Source organism: Anomaloglossus baeobatrachus, chromosome 7, assembly GCF_048569485.1.
Source record: "Anomaloglossus baeobatrachus isolate aAnoBae1 chromosome 7, aAnoBae1.hap1, whole genome shotgun sequence".
In the NCBI taxonomy this organism is placed as follows: domain Eukaryota; kingdom Metazoa; phylum Chordata; class Amphibia; order Anura; family Aromobatidae; genus Anomaloglossus; species Anomaloglossus baeobatrachus.
In genome coordinates, this window is record NC_134359.1 from 307,364,606 (window position 1) to 307,389,097 (window position 24,492).

A 24,492-nucleotide genomic window follows, 5' to 3' on the forward strand; every position below is an offset into this window, starting at 1 on the left:
ATGTTTCACTGTTAAAGCCGGCTATTTTACCTCACGCTCGTGAAGTGCACTCTCCTGCCTCTGATTCCTCTCGCTCTAGCTATGAGGTACGAGCCATAGTTGGTTCTAAGATGGTTAGAGGGCGCAGGTTCTTCTTGATAGATTGGGAGGGTTACGGCCCGGAACATCGCTCTTGGGAGCCTGAGGAGGCTGTCCATGCTCCCGACTTAGTTGCCGATTACCTGCGTCGCCGGGAGGGGGGCCCTTGAGGGGGAGGTACTGTTACGGTTGCTGTGGCACTGGAGACTATGTTCAGCTTTCTTGCTACTGCACATGTGCGAGCACTGGAGACTATGTTCGGATTTCTTCCTACTGCACATGTGCAAGTGCTGGAGACTAAGTCCTATCTTGGAGCCATTGCACATGTGCGGGTGACATCATCGCTGACACGAGGTCACATGTCTCTGACACTTTCTAAGCTGATTGGCCGCTGGTCATGTGCTTGTGACACGTGGTCACATGTCTCTGACACCTTCTATACCGATTGGTCGCTGGTCATGTGCTTGTGACGCTTTGCTCGGTGATAGGCCAGCATGACGTCATTGCTGTCATTCTGGCAGCGGATTGGCTCTGGTGTCCTCCATCTTGGATGAGGCACAGAGTCTATGTAAGACCCTGACGCATGCCGCCCGGCGCTCAGTCCTCTTGGTTCATGCATGAGAGTAGACGCTCTGTGCACGTCTCTCTAGGCATCTCTCTATCTATGCTAGGTGAGCGCTACCGGCAGGGTAGCGTTCTTATACCTTACAGCTTCGACTGCGGTCAGTATCCTTACATCTTAGTGGAGCGGACATAGGCAGGTGCCTGAGGCACATGGTCCGGCTGGGCCTTGTGATTCTACTCGTAGGTGGACGTTGCCGCTAGGGTAACGTTCCTTACACTGCGTCTGGCAGTTGTTCGTATCCTCGCACACTAGTGGAGCGAACGCAGGTAGGAGCTTTGTGCGGCTTACGCTGCTGTTCGTCTCTTTTGCACCACTAGAAGAGCGGACCTAGGCAGGTGCCATATCTAGTGGTTCGTGTCCTCGCACACTAGTGGAGCGAACGCAGGTAGGAGCTTTGTGCGGCTTACGCTGCTGCCCGTCTCTTTTGCACCACTAGAAGAGCGGACCTAGGCAGGTGCCATATCTAGTGGTTCGTGTCCTCGCACACTAGTGGAGCGAACGCAGGTAGGAGCTTTGTTCGGCTTACGCTGCTGTTCGTCTCTTTTGCACCACTAGCGGAGCGGACCTAGACAGGTGCCATATCTAGTGGTTCGTGTCCTCGCACACTAGTGGAGCGAACGCAGGTAGGAGCTTTGTGCGGCTTACGCTGCTGTCCGTCTCCTGGCACCGCTAGAGGAACGGACCTAGGTAGGTGCCATTTCCCACTCACTGCTTTTGTCTCTGTGATCATTAACAGAGACCATTCCACACACCCTCCAAGTACGGGAGGAATTGCTTTATTTTCTAATTATATTCCTCTGTGGAATATATCCCTTATCAATTTCTTAATTTGAACACTCTGAACTACTTTTTACTGACTTACTGAAGCACTAAATTGGTTTTGTAACCTCATTGAGCTTTGAGCTTCATAGGCAGGTGTATCCAATCATGAGAAAAGGTATTTAAGGTGGCCACTTGCAAGTTGTTCTCCTATTTGAATCTCCTATGAAGAGTGGCATCATGGGCTCCTCAAAACAACTCTCAAATGATCTGAAAATAAAGATTATTCAACATAGTTGTTCAGGGGAAGGTACAAAAAGTTGTCTCAGAGATTTAACCTGTCAGTTTCCACTGTGAGGAACATAGTAAGGAAATGGAAGAACACAGGTACAGTTCTTGTTACGCCCAGAAGTGGCAGGCCAAGAAAAATATCAGAAAGGCAGAGAATAAGAATGGTGAGAACAGTCAAGGACAATCCACAGACCACCTCCAAAGACCTGCAGCATCATCTTGCTGCAGATGGTGTCAATGTGCATCGGTCAATAATACAGCGCACGTTGTACAAGGAGAAGCTGTATGGGAGAGTGATGAGAAAGAAGCCGTTTCTGCAAGCACGCCACAAACAGTTGCCTGAGGTATGCAAAAGCACATTTGGACAAGCCAGTTACATTCTGGAAGAAGGTCCTGTGGACTGATGAAACAAAGATTGAGTTGTTTGGTAATACAAAAAGGCGTTATGCATGGAGGCAAAAAAACACGGAATTCCAAGAAAAGCACTTGCTACCCACAGTAAAATTTGCTGGAGGTTCCATCATGCTTTGGGGCTGTGTGGCCAATGCCGGCACCGGGAATCTTGTTAAAGTTGAGGGTCGCATGGATTCAACTCAGTATCAGCAGATTCTTGACAATAATGTGCAGGAATCAGTGACGAAGTTGAAGTTACGCAGGGGATGGATATTTCAGCAAGACAATGATCCAAAACACCGCTCCAAATCTACTCAGGCATTCATGCAGAGGAACAATTACAATGTTCTGGAATGGCCATCCCAGTCCCCAGACCTGAATATCATTGAACATCTGTGGGATGATGTGAAGCGGCTGTCCATGCTCGGCGACCATCAAACTTAACTGAACTGGAATTGTTTTATAAACAGGAATGGTCAAATCTACCTTCATCCCTTATCCAGGAACTCATTAAAAGCTACAGGAATCGACTAGAGGCTGGGATTTCTGCAAAAGGAGGATCTACAAAATATTAATGTCACTTTTATGTTGAGGTGCCCATACTTTTGCACCTGTCAAATTTTGTTTAAAAGAGGATTGCACATTTTCTGTTAGTACAATAAACCTCATTTCAATCCAGAAATATTACTCAGTCCATCAGTTATTAGATATATGAAACTGAAATAGCAAAAACCCAAATTGTTCTAAAGAAAAAAGGTTAACATTAATAGGGGTGCCCAAACTTTTTCATATGACTGTAGGGCAGTCTGTGTGAGGAGAGAGTGGAACACCCCACGGGGTCTTGGGAATATTACGGGTTGGTGAGGGTCAGGGGATGTCACGGGTGGCCCTGCCCGGTTTCGTGACACCGAGGTGTCCACAAAGGGATGGAAGATGCGATGATGGTGGGGAGATAGGGATGAAGGGGTTGAGGAAGTTGAGAGTAGTTGTCTCGTGATGCCACCTTTAGTGTGCAGCCAGGGATTAGCCGCCGCTGCGGGTGCTGTCCTATGGGGCAGATGGTGTCGCAGCTGGGATGGTTCAGCTCCCCACAGGTAGAGCTAGGCCCCAGGGAGGATGATGGTGGTGGCAGTCTATGGTGGTGTGTGCTGGGGTGCAGGACTGAGAACGCCGACAGTAACTGGAAACACAGGCCAGTAGTTTCTTTTACCTTTTACTGGTCGGTCTTTATGGTCCCAAAGTTACAGTGGTCCGGTCAGCCTTGTAGCAGTGGGGAATCTCTCTTTGCCAGGTACGTTGGAGGCCTTTCTTAGTGAACTCTGTGCATGGGTCACTGTGGCCTGAAGCAGCACAGCATCCCTCTTCTTAGATGCAATTTGTCTTGCCCCTTGTGGCGGGCAGCACGAGCCGGATAAGGGGCCCGCTTGTATTTCTGCGGCCCGGGCTCTATTGTGCTACTTCGCCTTGGGAGTCTCTGGTGAGCCAGGAGATGTGGAATCTCCTGCTGTCTGGGTTTACTGCTGGGCCGTTAGCACCCGACAGTCGGGGACCCTGGTGTCCTGATTCTTGTGCTCGGTCCTGGAAAGCTTGCACAACAGCTCTATTACAGTGACGTTTCTCTTCTCTCGCCTCTCGTGTTCTGAGGTCTCTCTTCCTGTCTCCCTGTCTAACCCCTCCCCAGCCCAGAATGCACAGGGAAGCTCGTCCTAACCAGGACTTGAGCTTCCCCTTCTGGCCTGAGTTAGGAAGTGTGTGATTGTACCTGACATAGAGATTTCCCCGCTTCTTCCAGTCATAGCATTGCCCTCTGGTGAGGAAAACAACGCCACTGCGGCTCCCATGACCACTGGGGTGCCACAGGAGCATATGGGAGGGAACAGTCTGTGTGAGAGAGGGAGTATAGGGTGAAGTCTGTGTGAGAGGGGGCGTAGGGGAGGGAAGGGGGATCAAGATGTCTGCATTTGGCTCTTGAGCAGTTGAAGAATGTTCTGTCCATCCACGACCACGTCATCTGCTACATGAGAACTACATTTCTTTATTTTCTTATAAGACCCTGGCATTTTTACTGGTTAGACCCACTCATGGATGAGATTGAATCTTCTCTTATCATATGAGCCACAATGGTGGAGCGGTCACATTAATATCAGATGATCTCCGTATCTGTCGCGGGCGGAGGGGTTCGGAACGCCGCTCGTCTGGAATCGATGGCGCTCGGGTCTGATGCTTCTGATCCTCGGTGGCTCGAGCACGGGGCTGGACCCGGGGCTCGAGCAGCGCCTCCTCGCCCACGAGTGAAAAGGGGAGGTTTGTGGTGGGTATTTGGGGGATGTCGGTCGTGACGCCACCCACGGGTTGTGGTGATGGTGGGCACCACCGCTGCTGGTGACGGGGGATCCCGGGCGCGATGGCGGAGAGCAGCTGAGGTGTTGACCCCTCCGTGGGTAGGGGCTGTTGGTCCCAGGGCCCCTGTTGGGGAGGTAGGGAGGAGGTATAGGTGCAGGTGCCGAGGCGGGGAGGCAGCGTGGGCGCGGGTGCAACGTTGCGGTGCAGCGCGGTGCCGGATGGCACTGTTGTACTCACTCAGACACAGAAGGACAGAGTCTCTGGTAAACCAAACGGCTGGATGGACGGGGCCCACAGCCGTCTGCTGTGTTCTCACTCTCCCCGGACGGGTTGATGGTGGCTGTCATTTTCCTGCACCTGTGTAAGTGTATTTGACTCCTATGGCTTCCCACGGGTAGTCCGCTCCCCGGCGTGTACGGGAGAGCCCGTTTGCACGCAGGCGCTGGCCCTTGGATCTCTGGCCCTTGGTGGTGGCACTTATCCGGACGGGTTGGGCTGTTGCCTTCTGACGGGACTTAGGTGGGAATAAACCCCTGAGGTCCAGACCGCAATCAGATAATTTGACCTTTACGGTGGCTCCTAGCCTGATCGGGGTCTGAGTACCCTGACTTGCTGCTTGGCTTCAATCTGCTCCCCGGTTCGGTACCGGTAGGCAACCGCCCGACCCCGGTCCTACGGTTCCGCTGACCTCCACCAACTCCTGCAGACGGCCACCACCGTCTGCCGACCTTGCTGAATGTGCCTGGGCTCCAACCCAGACACTGACAGTGTTTCACTCCTCTCACTTTCACTGCCTACTACAATCTGCTGTCTTTTCCCGCCTCCAGGCCTGTGAACTCCTCGGTGGGTGGGGTCAACCGCCTGGCTCCGCCCCACCTGGTGTGGACATCAAGCCTGGAGGGTGGCAACAAGGATTTTGATTGACTGGTGTCACCTACCCAGAGGGGGGGGGATTGTGTGTGTGATGTTAGTGTACTGTGACCCCTGGGGGTCCAGGGCGTCACACTCCCCCTTGGTTAAATGCAGACTGTCCGCGGGCTGCCCGTCCATCACCGTTTTTATTTTCTGAAAAATATAAATAACAGGGAAACAAACAAACGGTATGTATATTTTTTACAAATCTTCCCTTACGGGAGGTATTTCACTTCAAACGTTACTAACGGTAATAAAACATTTTTAATAACAATGGACAGGTCCCAGTTCTTCCGCTTTCCCTCCCAAACAACCTAAACCTTGATGCTGCCCCTAAGAAGTGGGCAGCACCCCTTTTCCCCAGTCCGGAAACAGGAACCTGGTTCAGGTCGCCCAAGCGGGAACGGCACCCGGCTGTCATTCAGGGGGCCCCACGTCCAGGGGGACCCCTGACCCTGGAGAATGGTCACCGGTCCTGGTGGTGACCGGACCCCAGCCTGCCCTGCTGCGGGTCCTTCCTCCAACCTGCCTCTCCGGAGGCGGTTAACGGAACTCCAGCCCGGAATTATTTACAAGCCCACCAGTTTGTGGGTGGCCTGCGAGTTCTCGGCCTTGTTCATGAGCAGTTCCTCATGTGGGAGGGGGCTTTTTGGGGGCTAACGGGGACAACAGTTCTGCTACAAATCAGGTGAAAATCTCGGATGATTAATGCTCATTCATTCAGGTATTTACACAATCAACGTACTGCACCCCTAGATGGCAGTTTCCCTATACCTAAGCGGGGGCCTACCTAGGTTGGGGCGTGTGGACCTTCTGGGTACAATGTCGTCAGTAGAGGGCACTGGGACAGAGGAGACAATCGGTTCCTCTTCCCGTCTGTCGGGTATGGCAGGTGGAGACCTACGGGGGCATGGTATAGGTACATCCCTGGGCGCTGGTTCAAGCGGTTCACTGGCGGTTATTTCCGTTTCCATTTCTTCCATGGGTTGTGGGAACATTATCACTGGAATAATCACTGCGCCGTTCTGCATAGGCCAGTCTACTGAAAAGTCACCCATCCCTGTGTGGATCACCTCTTTCTTCTCTTCCCCGTTTGGTATGGGAACTGGGACTTCATTTGCCAATCTTAAGGGGTGTGGGCACCTCTTCAGGTGGTCCCTGGAAACGGTAGCCGTGGTCCTCCCCTGGTCGCGACTAATCAGATAAGTCTTCTCATTCTCCCATTCAGTGGGCTGTATGATATACGGGGTTCTTTCCCACTGATCATCAAGCTTATGGGTTCTCCTCTTCAGTTTCAGCACTATATCTCCAGGCTCAAAGGGAACAGCTGGAGCCCGTCTGTTGAAGCGCTGCTCTTGTTTTTCTCGGCTCTGACGCAGATTCCTGTCCACATATTCCTGGATCCGTCTGTACTGCGCCTGCCGCTTGGTATCCCAGTTTGCAGTGGAGGGAAGAGCCTCTGGAGCGTCCAGGCCCATTTCCAGGTCCACCGGCAGCCGGCCCGGTCGGGCTCTTATCAGATACGCGGGTGTACACTTGGTAGAACCACAGGGAATGTTGTTGTACATGTCTACCAGGTCCGGCAGCTTCTCCGGCCACAGGTTTCGTTCTTCCAACGGTAGTGTCTTGAGGAGACCCAGGACCAAGTGATTCATCTTTTCACACATCCCATTGGTTTGGGCATGGTATGCTGTGGTCCTGATTTTCTTGCACCCGTACAACTGGCAAAACTCCTGGAACTCTTCTGCTTCAAAGGCCAGACCCCGATCCGTGAGCACCCTCTCCGGGTACCCATGCGGTCGACAGAAGTAGGCCTGGAATGCTCTAGCTGCGGTACGGCCTGTCAGATCCTTAACTGGAACAACCACCATGAACCACGAGTAGTGGTCCACGATGGTCAGGGCATAGGTATACCCATTTCGGCTGGGTGTGAGCTTGACGTGGTCTAAGGTGACCAATTCCAGCGGTTGATGGGTGATGATTGGCTGTAGGGGGGCTCTCTGGCTGACTTCATCCCTCCTTCTCAGTGTACAGGGACCACACTCTTGACACCAGGCCTCCCCAGAATTTTGCATCCCACTCCAATAGAACCGCTCTCTCAGCAACATCTCCAGCTTCTTCCAACCGAAGTGTCCAGTGCCATCATGGTACGCCTGCATGACTTTGGGCACGCTGGCCTGAGGAACCACCAGCTGGCGAACTTTCTCATGAGTTTTTGGGTTGATCAGCTCCCGATACAGCTTCCCTTGATGCAGGTATAGCCGGGCTCTTTCTCTCCACAGCCGCTGGGCTTCAGAGGGAGCTGAGGGATCCATTTTGGAGGAGCCCTGTGCAATCATGGTCTTGACCAACTGGACGGCAGGCGCCTGATCCTGGGCTTCTTGCTACCCCTGGCTGGGTAGCGGGTCCAGGTCCACATGTTGCTGATTGACACAAAGTTTTTCGGCCGGTGGCCAGTGGATCGCGGGCAACTCGATTTTCCTTGAGGTCGTCGTCTTCTGACCCGCCATCCGGCAGGTGGGGCATCCGGGATAACGTGTCCGCGTTGGTGTTCTTGCGGCCGGCTCTGTATTTGATAGTGAAGTCATAGTTGGACAGCCGAGCCACCCACCGCTGTTCCAGTGAGCCTAGCTTGGCCATATCCAGATGGGTCAACGGATTATTGTCCGTGTAGGCAGTGAATTTCACCGCCGCGAGGTAATGCCTAAACCTTTTGGTGATTGCCCACACCAGGGCTAGGAATTCAAGCTTGAAGGAGCTGTAATTCTCGAGGTTTCTTTCCGTGGGCAAGAGTTTTCTGCTGGCGTAGGCGATCACTGTCTCCTTCCCATTCTGGACCTGGGAATTCAAGCTTGAAGGAGCTGTAATTCTCGGGGTTTCTTTCCGTGGGCAAGAGTTTTCTGCTGCCGTAGGCGATCACTGTCTCCTTCCCATTCTGGACCTGGGACAAGACTGCCCCCAGGCCTACCTTGCTGGCATCGGTGTAAAGGATGAACGGGAGGCTGTAGTCGGGATACGCCAGGATTTCTTCCCCTGTCAAGGCTGACTTCAGCTGGTGAAAGGACTGCTTATGCTTCTCTTCCCACACAAACGGGGGTCCGGGGGCCCTACCACCCTTGGTCTGTCCCACGAGGAGGTCTTGCATTGGTGCAGCCATCTTCGTGTACCCCTTGATGAAGCGGTGGTAATAGCCCACCAGGCCCAGGAACTGTCTCACCTCCCTCACTGTGGTCGGCCGGGGCCATTCCTGGATAGCGGTAATCTTCTCAGGGTCTGGGGCAGGCGACACCTTCTGCACTCACCAAGTGTCCGAGGTACTGCACCTTTGGCTTCAGCAGATGGCACTTGGAGGGTTTCAGCTTCATCCCATACTTAGCAAGGGACGCAAACACTTCTGCCAGGTGCTCCAGGTGGGCCTCGTACGTCTGAGAGTATACGATCACATCATCCAGATACAGCAAGACAGTTTCGAAATTAAGATGTCCCAGGCAGCACTTCATAAGCCGTTGGAAGGTCCCAGGGGCATTGCACAGCCCAAATGGCATGCTATTGAACTCGCAGAGTCCCATGGGGGTGGCAAATGCAGTCTTCTCATGATCCTCTGGTGCAACTGACACCTGCCAGTATCCGCTAGTAGGGTCGAGGGTAGAGAAATAGTTAGCCGTTTTCAGCGCAGCCAGCGACTCTTCAATACAGGGGAGAGGATAGGCATCTTTATGCGTTATTTGATTGATCTTCTGGTAATCTACATTATAGGTGCAGGTGCCGACATCAGGCATGAGCCACAATGGTGGAGCGGTCATATTAATATCAGATGATCTCCGTATCCATCAGACATGAGACACAATGGTGGAGCGGACACATTAAGATCAGATGATCTCCGTATCCATCAGACATGAGCCACAATGGTGGAGAGGTCACATTAATATCAGATGATCTCCTTATCCATCAGACATGAGACACAATGGTGGAGAGGACACATTAATATCAGATGATCTCCTTATCCATCAGGCATGAGCCACAATGGTGGAGCGGTCACATTAATATCAGATGATCTCCGTATCCATCAGACATGAGACACAATGGTGGAGAGGTCACATTAATATCAGATGATCTCCGTATCCATCAGACATGAGACACAATGGTGGAGAGGACACATTAATATCAGATGATCTCCTTATCCATCAGGCATGAGCCACAATGGTGGAGCGGACACATTAATACCAGATGATCTCCTTATCCATCAGACATGAGACACAATGGTGGAGAGGTCACATTAATATCAGATGATCTCCGTATCCATCAGACATGAGACACAATGGTGGAGCGGTCACATTAATATCAGATGATCTCCGTATCCATCAGACATGAGACACAATGGTGGAGAAGTCACATTAATATCAGATGATCTCCGTATCCATCAGACATGAGACACAATGGTGGAGAGGTCACATCAATATCAGATGATCTCCGTATCCATCAGACATGAGACACAATGGTAGAGAGGTCACATTAATATCAGATGATCTCCGTATCCATCAGACATGAGACACAATGGTGGAGCGGACACATTAATACCAGATGATCTCCTTATCCATCAGACATGAGACACAATGGTGGAGAGGTCACATTAATATCAGATGATCTCCGTATCCATCAGACATGAGACACAATGGTGGAGAGGTCACATCAATATCAGATGATCTCCGTATCCATCAGACATGAGACACAATGGTAGAGAGGTCACATTAATATCAGATGATCTCCGTATCCATCAGACATGAGACACAATGGTGGAGAGGACACATTAATATATCAGATGATCTCCGTATCCATCAGACATGAGACACAATGGTGGAGAGGTCACATTAATACCAGATGATCTCCATATCCATCAGACATGAGACACAATGGTAGAGAGGTCACATTAATATCAGATGATCTCCGTATCCATCAGACATGAGACACAATGGTGGAGAGGACACATTAATACCAGATGATCTCCGTATCCATCAGACATGGGACACAATGGTGGAGCGGACACATTAATATCAGATGATCTCCGTATCCATCAGACATGAGACACAATGGTGGAGCGGACACATTAATATCAGATGATCTCCGTATCCATCAGACATGAGACACAATGGTGGAGAGGTCACATTAATATCAGATGATCTCCTTATCCATCAGACATGAGACACAATGGTGGAGCGGTCACATTAATATCAGATGATCTCCATATCCATCAGACATGAGACACAATGGTGGAGAGGTCACATTAATATCAGATGATCTCCGTATCCATCAGACATGAGACACAATGGTGGAGCGGTCACATTAATATCAGATGATCTCCGTATCCATCAGACATGAGACACAATGGTGGAGAGGTCACATTAATATCAGATGATCTCCGTATCCATCAGACATGAGACACAATGGTGGAGAGGTCACATCAATATCAGATGATCTCCGTATCCATCAGACATGAGACACAATGGTAGAGAGGTCACATTAATATCAGATGATCTCCGTATCCATCAGACATGAGACACAATGGTGGAGCGGACACATTAATACCAGATGATCTCCTTATCCATCAGACATGAGACACAATGGTGGAGAGGTCACATTAATATCAGATGATCTCCGTATCCATCAGACATGAGACACAATGGTGGAGAGGTCACATCAATATCAGATGATCTCCGTATCCATCAGACATGAGACACAATGGTAGAGAGGTCACATTAATATCAGATGATCTCCGTATCCATCAGACATGAGACACAATGGTGGAGAGGACACATTAATATATCAGATGATCTCCGTATCCATCAGACATGAGACACAATGGTGGAGAGGTCACATTAATACCAGATGATCTCCATATCCATCAGACATGAGACACAATGGTAGAGAGGTCACATTAATATCAGATGATCTCCGTATCCATCAGACATGAGACACAATGGTGGAGAGGACACATTAATACCAGATGATCTCCGTATCCATCAGACATGGGACACAATGGTGGAGCGGACACATTAATATCAGATGATCTCCGTATCCATCAGACATGAGACACAATGGTGGAGCGGACACATTAATATCAGATGATCTCCGTATCCATCAGACATGAGACACAATGGTGGAGAGGTCACATTAATATCAGATGATCTCCTTATCCATCAGACATGAGACACAATGGTGGAGCGGTCACATTAATATCAGATGATCTCCATATCCATCAGACATGAGACACAATGGTGGAGAGGTCACATTAATATCAGATGATCTCCGTATCCATCAGACATGAGACACAATGGTGGAGCGGTCACATTAATATCAGATGATCTCCGTATCCATCAGACATGAGACACAATGGTGGAGAGGTCACATTAATATCAGATGATCTCCGTATCCATCAGACATGAGACACAATGGTGGAGAGGTCACATCAATATCAGATGATCTCCGTATCCATCAGACATGAGACACAATGGTAGAGAGGTCACATTAATATCAGATGATCTCCGTATCCATCAGACATGAGACACAATGGTGGAGCGGACACATTAATACCAGATGATCTCCTTATCCATCAGACATGAGACACAATGGTGGAGAGGTCACATTAATATCAGATGATCTCCGTATCCATCAGACATGAGACACAATGGTGGAGAGGTCACATCAATATCAGATGATCTCCGTATCCATCAGACATGAGACACAATGGTAGAGAGGTCACATTAATATCAGATGATCTCCGTATCCATCAGACATAAGACACAATGGTGGAGAGGACACATTAATATATCAGATGATCTCCGTATCCATCAGACATGAGACACAATGGTGGAGAGGTCACATTAATACCAGATGATCTCCATATCCATCAGACATGAGACACAATGGTAGAGAGGTCACATTAATATTAGATGATCTCCGTATCCATCAGACATGAGACACAATGGTGGAGAGGACACATTAATACCAGATGATCTCCGTATCCATCAGACATGGGACACAATGGTGGAGCGGACACATTAATATCAGATGATCTCCGTATCCATCAGACATGAGACACAATGGTGGAGCGGACACATTAATATCAGATGATCTCCGTATCCATCAGACATGAGACACAATGGTGGAGAGGTCACATTAATATCAGATGATCTCCTTATCCATCAGACATGAGACACAATGGTGGAGCGGTCACATTAATATCAGATGATCTCCATATCCATCAGACATGAGACACAATGGTGGAGAGGTCACATTAATATCAGATGATCTCCGTATCCATCAGACATGAGACACAATGGTGGAGAGGACACATTAATACCAGATGATCTCGTTATCCATCAGACATGAGACACAATAGTGGAGAGGTCACATTAATATCAGATGATCTCCGTATCCATCAGACATGAGACACAATGGTGGAGAGGACACATTAATATCAGATGATCTCCGTATCCATCAGACATGAGACACAATGGTGGAGAGGACACATTAATACCAGATGATCTCGTTATCCATCAGACATGAGACACAATGGTGGAGAGGACACATTAATATCAGATGATCTCCGTATCCATCAGACATGAGACACAATGGTGGAGCGGACACATTAATACCAGATGATCTCGTTATCCATCAGACATGAGTCACAATGGTAGAGAGGTCACATCAATATCAGATGATCTCCGTATCCATCAGACATGAGACACAATTGTGGAGCAGTTGTCGCGGGCGGGGAGGAGGGTGTCAGCACACCGCGCTCACCCCTTCTGCTCGGGTCCGGCAGCTGCTCAGTGGTGGCTCGAGCGGTGGGCCGGATCCCGGGGTTTCTCGAGCGACACTCCTCGCCCGTGAGTGAAAGGGGGGGTTTTGTGGTTGGGTGTGGGGATTGTTATAGTTCGTGACGCCACCCACGGTTGTGGTGATTTCACCACCGCTGCTCAATGTGGGGACCCCGGGGATGGTGATGTGGAGCAGCCAGTTGTTGTGTTGCCCCTCCGTGGGTAGGGGTTGGTGATCCCGGGGGCCAGTGGGGTGCAGGGGCGCAGGGGCAGCGCTGTGCCTTGCGGCACTGAGGTACTCACTCAGCCAGTAAACACGACACAGTTCTCGGTAAACAAACGGCTGGTTGGACGGGTCCCTCGGACGGTTCACGGTGCTGCGGTTCCCTGCAGTTAGCGGTGACGGTCTCTTCCCTGCACCTTTGAAATGTCTGTTTGGTAGCGGTGGATTCCCACCGGTTACCCGCTCCCCGACTGCAATCTGTGCCGGAGGAGCTCCACACTTTGCCCGCAGGCGCCGGCCCTTGGAAACTGGTGCCTTGGCGGTGGCGGTGTTTCCCCGTTGTGGTTGGACCTTTGCCGTCAATCAGGACTTGCTTGTTGGGGGATCTACGTCCCCTTCACTAACGGATTTAGCAATTTACAGCGACTCCAAGCCTTGCTGGGATCCGAAAGCCCCTGCTCTGGTGCTGACTGCCCTTTGTATACTGCTCCAGACCCCCGGATACACACAGCCTCCGTGGCCCTTCCAGCAACCTCCAGACAGTCCCACTGCAGATCTTCACCACTGTCTGCTGACCTTGCTGACTCCGTCTGGGCACACAGCCACAGACCAACTTCAGGCTTTCTGTCACTTCCACTGATGTTTCACTCTAGCTCCCTCCTGAGTTACTCTGTTGTTTCCTTCTCACTCTTGCCCTGCCTGGGCTAATCTCTCTCTTAGGCCTTGTGCGCACTAGGCGTTTTTTACCGCGTTTTTGTGCTGAAAACGCAGTGACATTGCTTCACCAGCAATGTCAATGGGTTTTCAGAAGTGCTGTCTGCACACAGCGTTTTTTTTTAGCTGCGTTTTTGTGGTGACCACAAAAACGCAGCATGTCAATTATTTCTGCGTTTTTCACTGCGTTTTTCACCCATTCAATTCAATGAGATGTTAAAAACGCAATGAAAAATGCATATAGCCGCGTTTCTATGACTAAAAACGCAGCTATAAACGCAAGGGGTGGGCACTACAGTGACGTGTACAGGAAGAGGATTCCTTCTGTTGGTAAACACAGAAGCATGAATCCTCCCGGTACCGTCACCGCTGCGTCCACCTCCCGTCCTGTGCATGTCAGCTCCGTGCGGCGCCATGTCTGGGCGGGAGGTGGAGGCAGCGGCGAAAACCAAAGTGAACAGTAGAAAAAAAAAATGTCATATATACTCACCTGTCTGCAGGGTCCCGGTGCCATGCCCGCTCCCATCTCCTCCCGGTACCGCCACTCTGGCTGTGTGCAGTCTCCCCGGGGCAGGACCTTGCTTGCAGGACCTGGCGCTGATCACCTGATGCAGTCACCTGACGCATCAGCTGATCGTAGTCTCGCCGGCTTTTTCGCGCCCGGCCGGCTATCAGCTGATCCTGCCGTCAGGGGAGTTCATCAGCTGATTACCGGCAGCTCCTGCTGCGATCGGACGGGATCAGACTCCTGTCCAATCGATCGCTCCAGGAGCTGCCGGTAATCAGCAGAGCACATAAGTGAGTATTATTATTTTTTTTCTTTTTCTACTGATGCATCAGCTGATTGTATAATCGGCTTTTATACAATCAGCTGATGTGTGATGTGATTCACATCCTTGAACCTGACACATCATCTGATCGCTTTGCCTTCCAGCAAACCGATCAGATGATATTGGATCCGGATTGGACGGCGCGGGACCCTGACCCAGGATTACTGCGGAGGGGGGTTTATTTCAATAAAGATGGAGTCACTAATTGTGTTGTGTTTTATTTCTAATAAAAATATTTTTCTGTGTGTTGTGTTTTTTTTTTATCTGTACTAGAAATTCATGGTGGCCATGTCTAATATTGGCGTGACACCATGAATTTCGGGCTTAGGGCTAGCTGATAATATACAGCTAGCCCTAACTCCATTATTACCCGGCTAGCCACCCGGCTTCAGGGCAGCTGGAAGAGTTGGATACAGCGCCAGAAGATGGCGCTTCTATGAAAGCGCCATTTTCTGGGGTGGCTGCGGACTGCAATTCGCAGTGGGGGTGCCCAGAAAGCATGGGCACCCTGCACTGTGGATTCCAATCCCCAGCTGCCTAGTTGTACCCGGCTGGACTCAAAAATTAGGCGAAGCCCACGTCATTTTTTTTTTTTAATTATTTCATGAAATAATTAAAAAAAAGGGCTTCTCTATATTTTTGGTTCCCAGCCGGGTACAAATAGGCAGCTGGGGGTTGGGGGCAGCCCGTACCTGCCTGCTGTACCCGGCTAGCATACAAAAATATGGCGAAGCCCATGTCATTTTTTTTTTCTTTTTGGGCAAAAAACTGCATACAGTCCTGGATGGAGGATGCTGAGCCTTGTAGTTCTGCAGCTTCTGTCTGCTCTCCTGCATACACTAGTGAATGGAGGATGCTGAGACTTGTAGTTCTGCAGCTGCTGTCTGCTCTCCTGCATACACTAGTGAATGGAGGATGCTGAGACTTGTAGTTCTGCAGCTGCTGTCTGCTCTCCTGCATACACTAGTGAATGGAGGATGCTGAGACTTGTAGTTCTGCAGCTGCTGTCTGCTCTCCTCCATACACTAGTGAATGGAGGATGCTGAGACTTGTAGTTCTGCAGCTGCTGTCTGCTCTCCTGCATACACTAGTTCTGCAGCTGTCTGCTCTCCTGCATACAATGAACATTTTGAAGAAGGAAATGACATCAGACCTTTTTTTTTTTTTTTCATCAACAATCTTTAATGGCATTGTGCACTGATTAAAAACGCAGTGAGCAAAAACGCAGCAAAAAACGCACCAAATCGCGGCAAAAACGCATGCGTTTTTGCCGCGTTTTTTTAGCCGCGGGTGCGTTTTTTAGACAAAAACGCACATAAAAACGCAGCGTGAAAAAAACGCCTAGTGCGCACATACCCTTAGCTCCTCACTCCTGCTCCTCCCTGAGCTATCTCCTCTCTCTATCTGCCTGTAACTTCCTGCCTCCAGAGCTGTGAGCTCCTTGGTGGGCGGAGCCAACCGCCTGGCCCACCCCCTGGTGTGCATCATCAGCCTCTGGAGGAAGGCAACAAGGATTTGTGGGTTAGCTGGTGTACCTGCAGGAAATGTGGGGTGCGTGTGTGTTGTTATCTGTGTCCCCTGGCTTGCCCAGGGCGACACATTCCCCCTTAGCAAAACGCAGACCGTCCTCGGGCTGCCCGTCCAACACCGGTTTTATTTTCCTTTTGTTTTTCTGTAAAGGTAAAACGGTATAACATTATAAACGGTAAATTATATACATTTTTAATCACAACTCTTCCCAAGACGGGAGGCACATTTACTTTTAACGTTACAACGGTATACGGTCACGGTTTCCGCTCTCTCCCACCCAAGCAACCTGGCCCTGATGCTGCCCCTAAAACCCAGGCAGCACCCCTTGACCCACAGTCCAGCACAAGTCACCCGAGCGGGATCTGTCCTTGCCCTCCAGAGGGTGGCCACCGGTTCCTTTGGTGGCTGGACCCCAGCCTGCTCTGCTCAGGGCCCTCCCTCCAACCTGCCTCTCCGGAGGCGGCATAGCGGAAACGGTAACGGTACCCAACATATTTACAAGCCACTTAACGTTTGTGGTGCCCTGCTAGTTCACGGGCTTGTCCATGGATAGTTCCCATGCAAAACTTAAACGGTCCCCACGGGGACAACGGTGCCGGCTCCTGCCGGTTCAATCACAAAGCAAATCAACAAACAAATCAGGTGACTTCTTCGGTAATTTCACTTATCATCATTTTTCAAAACTTTCTAAACTTTTTCAAACAAACAGCAACTTCAGTGATGGTCCCAACGGGGACGGTGCAACGGGCATCCGCTGCCCTACTCCGGTCCTTTTGCTGCTTCATCCGAGGGAGGGGATGCAGAGCTCACCTTGCTCTCCGGGCTGCCCTTCAGCTTTACATCCAGGGCGAACCACCCCCTCTCTCCGCAGTGCCGGGTGTAACGCACCATGTCCCCCGGTATAAGATTGCGGCCAGGATGCTCCTCGGGCAGATGGGCGTTCACGTCCCGCCGGGCCACAAACACCTCGGCCTCCAGGCCCGGTTCGTATATGAACCCGTAGCCCCGGCGGACATCAAACCGCCTCACCTGCCCCTCGTAGAATGGGCCCCGGACACGGAAGGTCGCTTGCCGCAGGTTTTCCTTTTCCCGAATGGCTCGGGCCACCAGCTCGGCTTTCCTTCTCTCCTTCTCGCGATCTCCAGGCCCAGCTTTGTCGGCTCCCTGTCCCAGTATGGCGCTGCTGCCAGCTCCGGCGCACGGGTTGAGCCCCGCGGGACATCCAGCACGTTACCCACTGTCAAGAAGGTGGGCAGCGTATCCCGCGGTGTCATGGCCTTGGGCGCTGCCTTGCAGCAACAACCCGGCGCCACCTCAGCCGAGGTGTGGGGGATGGGCACAGGGGCTTTCCGCAGCCGGGCCTTCGGCTCGGAGCGGGTCGTCGGCTCCGGCTCGGGAAACTGCTCGGGGACTGTCTCTGGCACAATCTTCGGGGCCTTCCAAGGTAATGCCTCCGGTTTGTTACGGGCTCCGGCTACAGGTCGGTCCGCTGGGGCGGACGGGCTGGGTATCGCTACCGGTTGCGGTGGTAGCGGGCCTAGTGGCGGGGTCACGGCCTCCGAGACGGGTGGCGAGGGAGGCAACGGGGGAAGAGGGCTTGGACCGGGCCCCACAGCCGCGATGACCGGCCCTGCAAGGGCATCGGGACGTGGGTCACTCACCCTCTCTTTCTCCGCCTCCTCCTCGCGTCTCCGCACGGTGGCTACAACGTCCGCCATGTCGGCCTCCCACTCCTCCATGAGGAGCTGCATCTTCACCTGCAGCCGTTGATAGAGCTGCGCGGTCCGGATCTCCACCCGCGCCGCGGTTCCAGGCGCGGGGGGTACGGTGTCGCGGGACGGCATCCACATGGTGTCTTCACTGTTTGCTTCCAGGAACGGTATTCTCGCAAGGTCCTGGCGTCCCTGCTTTTATAGCCGCAGCTACATGCGTTCAGCCGCCATCGCGTCCCCCTTAGCTCTTTCCGGCCCCTCCTCTCTCGGGGCGGAGTTTTGGCCTTCGCGCCTCTACTGCTCGAGAAGACGCTCGAGCGGGAACTTTTCGCGCCAAAGATGGGGCTTCTGAAATTTTTCTGCCGGATAACTCCGGCGGTAACAAGGCGCACCTCTACCAGACGGCAGAGCGGTAAGATCCTGTTCGTGACGCCAAGTTGTCGCGGGCGGGGAGGAGGGTGTCAGCACACCGCGCTCACCCCTTCTGCTCGGGTCCGGCAGCTGCTCAGTGGTGGCTCGAGCGGTGGGCCGGATCCCGGGGTTTCTCGAGCGACACTCCTCGCCCGTGAGTGAAAGGGGGGGTTTTGTGGTTGGGTGTGGGGATTGTTATAGTTTGTGACGCCACCCACGGTTGTGGTGATTTCACCACCGCTGCTCAATGTGGGGACCCCGGGGATGGTGATGTGGAGCAGCCAGTTGTTGTGTTGCCCCTCCGTGGGTAGGGGTTGGTGATCCCGGGGGCCAGTGGGGTGCAGGGGCGCAGGGGCAGCGCTGTGCCTTGCGGCACTGAGGTACTCACTCAGCCAGTAAACACGACACAGTTCTCGGTAAACAAACGGCTGGTTGGACGGGTCCCTCGGACGGTTCACGGTGCTGCGGTTCCCTGCAGTTAGCGGTGACGGTCTCTTCCCTGCACCTTTGAAATGTCTGTTTGGTAGCGGTGGATTCCCACCGGTTACCCGCTCCCCGACTGCAATCTGTGCCGGAGGAGCTCCACACTTTGCCCGCAGGCGCCGGCCCTGGGAAACTGGTGCCTTGGCGGTGGCAGTGTTTCCCCGTTGTGGTTGGACCTTTGCCGTCAATCAGGACTTGCTTGTTGGGGGATCTACGTCCCCTTCACTAACGGATTTAGCAATTTACAGCGACTCTAAGCCTTGCTGGGATCCGAAAGCCCCTGCTCTGGTGCTGACTGCCCTTTGTATACCGCTCCAGACCCCCGGATACGATACACACAGCCTCCGTGGCCCTTCCAGCAACCTCCAGACAGTCCCACTGCAGATCTTCACCACTGTCTGCTGACCTTGCTGACTCCGTCTGGGCACACAGCCACAGACACTTCAGGCTTTCTCTCACTTTTCCTGCTGTTTCACTCTAGCTCCCTCCTGAGTTACTCTGTTGTTTCCTTCTCACTCTTGCCCTGCCTGGGCTAATCTCTCTCTTAGCTCCTCACTCCTGCTCCTCCCTGAGCTATCTCCTCTCTCTATCTGCCTGTAACTTCCTGCCTCCAGAGCTGTGAGCTCCTTGGTGGGCGGAGCCAACCGCCTGGCCCACCCCCTGGTGTGCATCATCAGCCTCTGGAGGAAGGCAACAAGGATTTGTGGGTTAGCTGGTGTACCTACAGGGAATGTGGGGTGCGTGTGTGTTGTTATCTGTGTCCCCTGGCTTGCCCAGGGCGACACACGGACACATTAATATAATATGATCTCCGTATCCATCAGACATGAGTCACAATGGTGGAGAGGTCACATTAATATCAGATGATCTCCGTATCCATCAGACATGAGACACAATGGTGGAGAGGACACATTAATATCAGATGATCTCCATATCCATCAGACATGAGCCACAATGGTGGAGCGGACACATTAATATCAGATGATCTCCGTATCCATCAGACATGAGACACAATGGTGGAGCGGACACATTAATATCAGATGATCTCCGTATCCATCAGACATGAGACACAATGGTGGAGAGGACACATTAATATCAGATGATCTCCATATCCATCAGACATGAGCCACAATGGTGGAGAGGTCACATTAATATCAGATGATCTCCGTATCCATCAGACATGAGACACAATGGTGGAGAGGACACATTAATATCAGATGATCTCCGTATCCATCAGACATGAGACACAATGGTGGAGAGGACACATTAATATCAGATGATCTCCGTATCCATCAGACATGAGACACAATTGTGGAGCGGACACATTAATATCAGATGATCTCCGTATCCATCAGACATGGGACACAATGGTGGAGCGGTCACATTAATATCAGATGATCTCCGTATCCATCAGACATGAGACACAATGGTGGAGAGGTCACATTAATATCAGATGATCTCCGTATCCATCAGACATGAGACACAATGGTAGAGAGGTCACATCAATATCAGATGATCTCCGTATCCATCAGACATGAGACACAATGGTGGAGAGGTCACATTAATATCAGATGATCTCCGTATCCATCAGACATGAGACACAATGGTGGAGAGGTCACATTAATATCAGATGATCTCCGTATCCATCAGACATGAGACACAATTGTGGAGCGGACACATTAATATCAGATGATCTCCTTATCCATCAGACATGAGACACAATGGTGGAGAGGTCACATTAATATCAGATGATCTCCGTATCCATCAGACATGGGACACAATGGTGGAGCGGTCACATTAATATCAGATGATCTCCGTATCCATCAGACATGAGCCACAATGGTGGAGAGGTCACATTAATACCAGATGATCTCCGTATCCATCAGACATGAGACACAATGGTGGAGCGGACACATTAATATCAGATGATCTCCGTATCCATCAGACATGAGACACAATGGTGGAGAGGACACATTAATACCAGATGATCTCCGTATCCATCAGACATGAGACACAATGGTGGAGAGGTCACATTAATATCAGATGATCTCTATATCCATCAGACATGAGACACAATGGTGGAGAGGACACATTAATATCAGATGATCTCTGTATCCATCAGACATGAGACACAATGGTGGAGAGGTCACATTAATATCAGATGATCTCCGTATCCATCAGACATGAGACACAATGGTGGAGAGGTCACATTAATACCAGATGATCTCCGTATCCATCAGACATGAGACACAATGGTGGAGCGGACACATTAATATCAGATGATCTCCGTATCCATCAGACATGGGACACAATGGTAGAGAGGTCACATCAATATCAGATGATCTCCGTATCCATCAGACATGAGACACAATGGTGGAGCGGTCACATTAATATCAGATGATCTCCGTATCCATCAGACATGAGACACAATGGTGGAGAGGTCACATTAATATCATATGATCTCCGTATCCATCAGACATGAGACACAATGGTGGAGAGGTCACATTAATATCAGATGATCTCCATATCCATCAGACATGAGACACAATGGTGGAGAGGACACATTAATATCAGATGATCTGCATCTGCAGCTTCTTCTCATCCTCATCATTCTCTGGGTTTATGGAGTTCAGTGATTCATCTGTGATTTATTGCATCTTCTGGAGAGAATAATGGGGATATTTACCAACGTCTTCATCATCGGGGTCTTCAGAAGCAGCACCAGTCAGGACGAGACGTTGCTTGGGAGCATCCTCCGCTCTGTCTCTGCTTCTTCTCACCCATGGTCCCACTTTCTTGCCCCTTTATAGAATAGTCCTGGACCCCGCACCTCACATATTTGCTGTATCGCCTTGTTATACATGTCATTATTCATTATAAAGTCTGAAATTTATGAAAAAGGGTTTTTTTATGTTTTATTTCACGTTGCACAATTTCAGACGCTTTATATTTCAGGATGATTAGGTCGAACCAACCTTTGGGCAGTGGGATGGGTCAGGGTCAGGGTTTTCTACACTTCTGGTACCGTGAGGTCAAGGCCATGACTTGCGTGTGATGAACACATTTACAGTCATCCATGCAAATTGTGAAAGTAATTCAATATATCCATGGTTTCCATACAAGTGAGGCCGCGCTGCACTGGAAGGAGATGAGATATTGGAGCAGCTGGATGGAGAAGTAAGCTTAGGGACAAGGGGCAAACATCTGACATGAGACTCTACTGCCTGAAAACTGGATAATGAGCAGATCTATGGGAGATTTCCATCAGGAGAAGCAGTGAAGGTGGAGATCTGAGAGCGGGGACATCTTCCTCGAGCCATGGACACCCTTTTGCTTTCGACGCTATCGTGTATCACAGTGGTGATATTTGAGGTTGGTGCTGGGGTCCTGACCAGTATCTATGTCATCATCATCATTCTTCTCGATTTCCATAAAAAGAAAAACATGAGGACTGGGAACAAGATCCGGATCGCTCTGGGCCTGTCCAACGTCTGCTTCTCCATCATAACAACGGCCAATGTCTTCAGTGGTTTCTATTGGCCCATGATCCCCAGGAAAACCCATAGTACGGACATCTTATACCCGCTCACCATGTATTGCATCAGCTCGTGCTCCTGGTTCAGTGCCGCTCTCAGCTTCTTCTACTTCGTCAAGATTGTGAATGTGGGGAACAGATGGTTAGCGTGGGCAAAGACAAATATCAGCTCCATTGTGTCCTGGGTGATTCTGGTGGCAGGACTTGTGTCTTTTGGGAGTTTTTTTACCGTATTTTTCCTCATTGTCCCTCCAGCATCAGCGAATAATGCATCCGTCTCCTCATTTAGCGCGTTTGCAGTCAGAGAACTCAGACGCAGATTCATCTATATCGTCATTGTTGTGACGTTCCTGCCTTTAGTCACTGTTTTGGTCACCACTATCTCCACGGCCATAGTCCTTAAGCGGCACACACTAAAGATGGAGCAGAATATGAGGCCTTCAGGCAACATCCAGCTGGGGACCTATGGAAGCGCTGTCTTCAGGATGTTCCGCTTACTGTTCTTCTTTGCTTTGTTTTATTTTGTCATGTTGCTCTTTTATTTGCCCGTTTTCAAGGAGCTGAGCCCCGGGTTTTGGGTATCTCTTATTATCTTGTCCTCCTTTTCTTCAGTTCAGTCCGTTCTTCTTGTCCTCGGTAACCCAAAGCTGAAGAGGGCATGGAGAGAGCTGGTGAAGTGTGTGAGGAGCTGTAGACACTAGCAATAAAGATGGCCCCCGGGGACATCAGGACATCACAGCCAGGCACTACTCTATGCGCAAAATGGCAGAGAGGAACCCAGGGACAAAGGTTGGGCACTAGAGATGGGAGAAATCAATCCAAAATTACATGGACTCATCAGAAATTCAGTGCAAAATTTAGATTCTTTGGAATTCGTAATTTTACAAGATTGAATTCAAAGGAATCCTGAAAATGTCAGCCAGTGAGTCACCACTGAGGGACATGAGTAATAATAATCCATTATCCTCACCAGTCCTAGGCCCCGTCACCGATCCTCATCTGATCAATGGATTTTCTTCAGGTTCTGCTCATCAGTCTTCTCTTCAGGTCTCCTGCCTCTGACTCGGCCTCATGGGGTCACGTGGGGTGACAGAGCTCTCAGAACAGAGAGTCTTTTTGGAAACTTTCGATCTATTGAGAATCCATTTGGTCCAAACGGAAATTGTCAGACAATTTGGACAAATGAAAACATAATTGAATTTTTGAGACTTCTCTCTGCTTTTGTGGCTCCATCTTTGAAGGCTTCATGAGCTCTTGGGCCACCAATGGCAGGCATGGACTCTTTCTTCTATCTATAAAGCTGCGATATTCTTCTGATCGCAGGGGACGGCTTGTTCTGGTGTCATCTCGCTGAAGAGCTTTGTGGTCAGTATTGTCCTATTAGGCTGAGGAGACATCACTGATTGGATGTGATCATGGAGGCTTTCATAGTAAGAGTGGTCATCATGACATAACATGGAGAGAAGATCTAAAGTATTCATGTGGGGACCTGCTCAGATAAAACATGGTGGACAAAGCACAGTGGACAAAGCATGGTGGATAGCATGGTGGACAATGAACAGTGGATAATAAAGGATAGACAATCAGTGAGAGATAATGAATGAGATAATGAATGGTTAAGAGCAAATGATGGACAATGAACCATGAGAGGTAAGGAATGGTTGGAAAGGACTGGTTGGTAAGGAATGGTTGGTAACGACTGGTTGATAAAGACTGGTTGGTAAGGACTGGTTGGTAAGGAATAGTTGGTAAGGAGTGGTAGGTAATGACTGGTAGGTAATGATGAGTGGGATGGAATCTGTTGGAGTCTTCACATTTTTGGAAATTTTAAACAAG

The 24,492-nt window shown here is 50.4% G+C and overlaps 1 protein-coding gene across 1 annotated transcript; it reads left to right on the forward strand.

Annotated features, from left to right (window-relative positions):
- The first annotated feature begins 22,439 nt into the window (after positions 1-22,439).
- On the forward strand, positions 22,440-23,357 carry LOC142246841 (taste receptor type 2 member 40-like). Its single transcript, XM_075319891.1, has one exon. It carries the CDS (start codon positions 22,440-22,442, stop codon positions 23,355-23,357), a length of 918 nt encoding a protein of 305 aa, XP_075176006.1.
- The last annotated feature ends 1,135 nt before the right edge of the window (positions 23,358-24,492 follow it).

What these genes read in the sequence shown, in the direction of transcription:
- LOC142246841 (XM_075319891.1), top strand. Translation starts at nt 22,440, where the DNA reads ATGGACACCCTTTTGCTTTCGACGCTATCGTGTATCACAGTGGTGATA.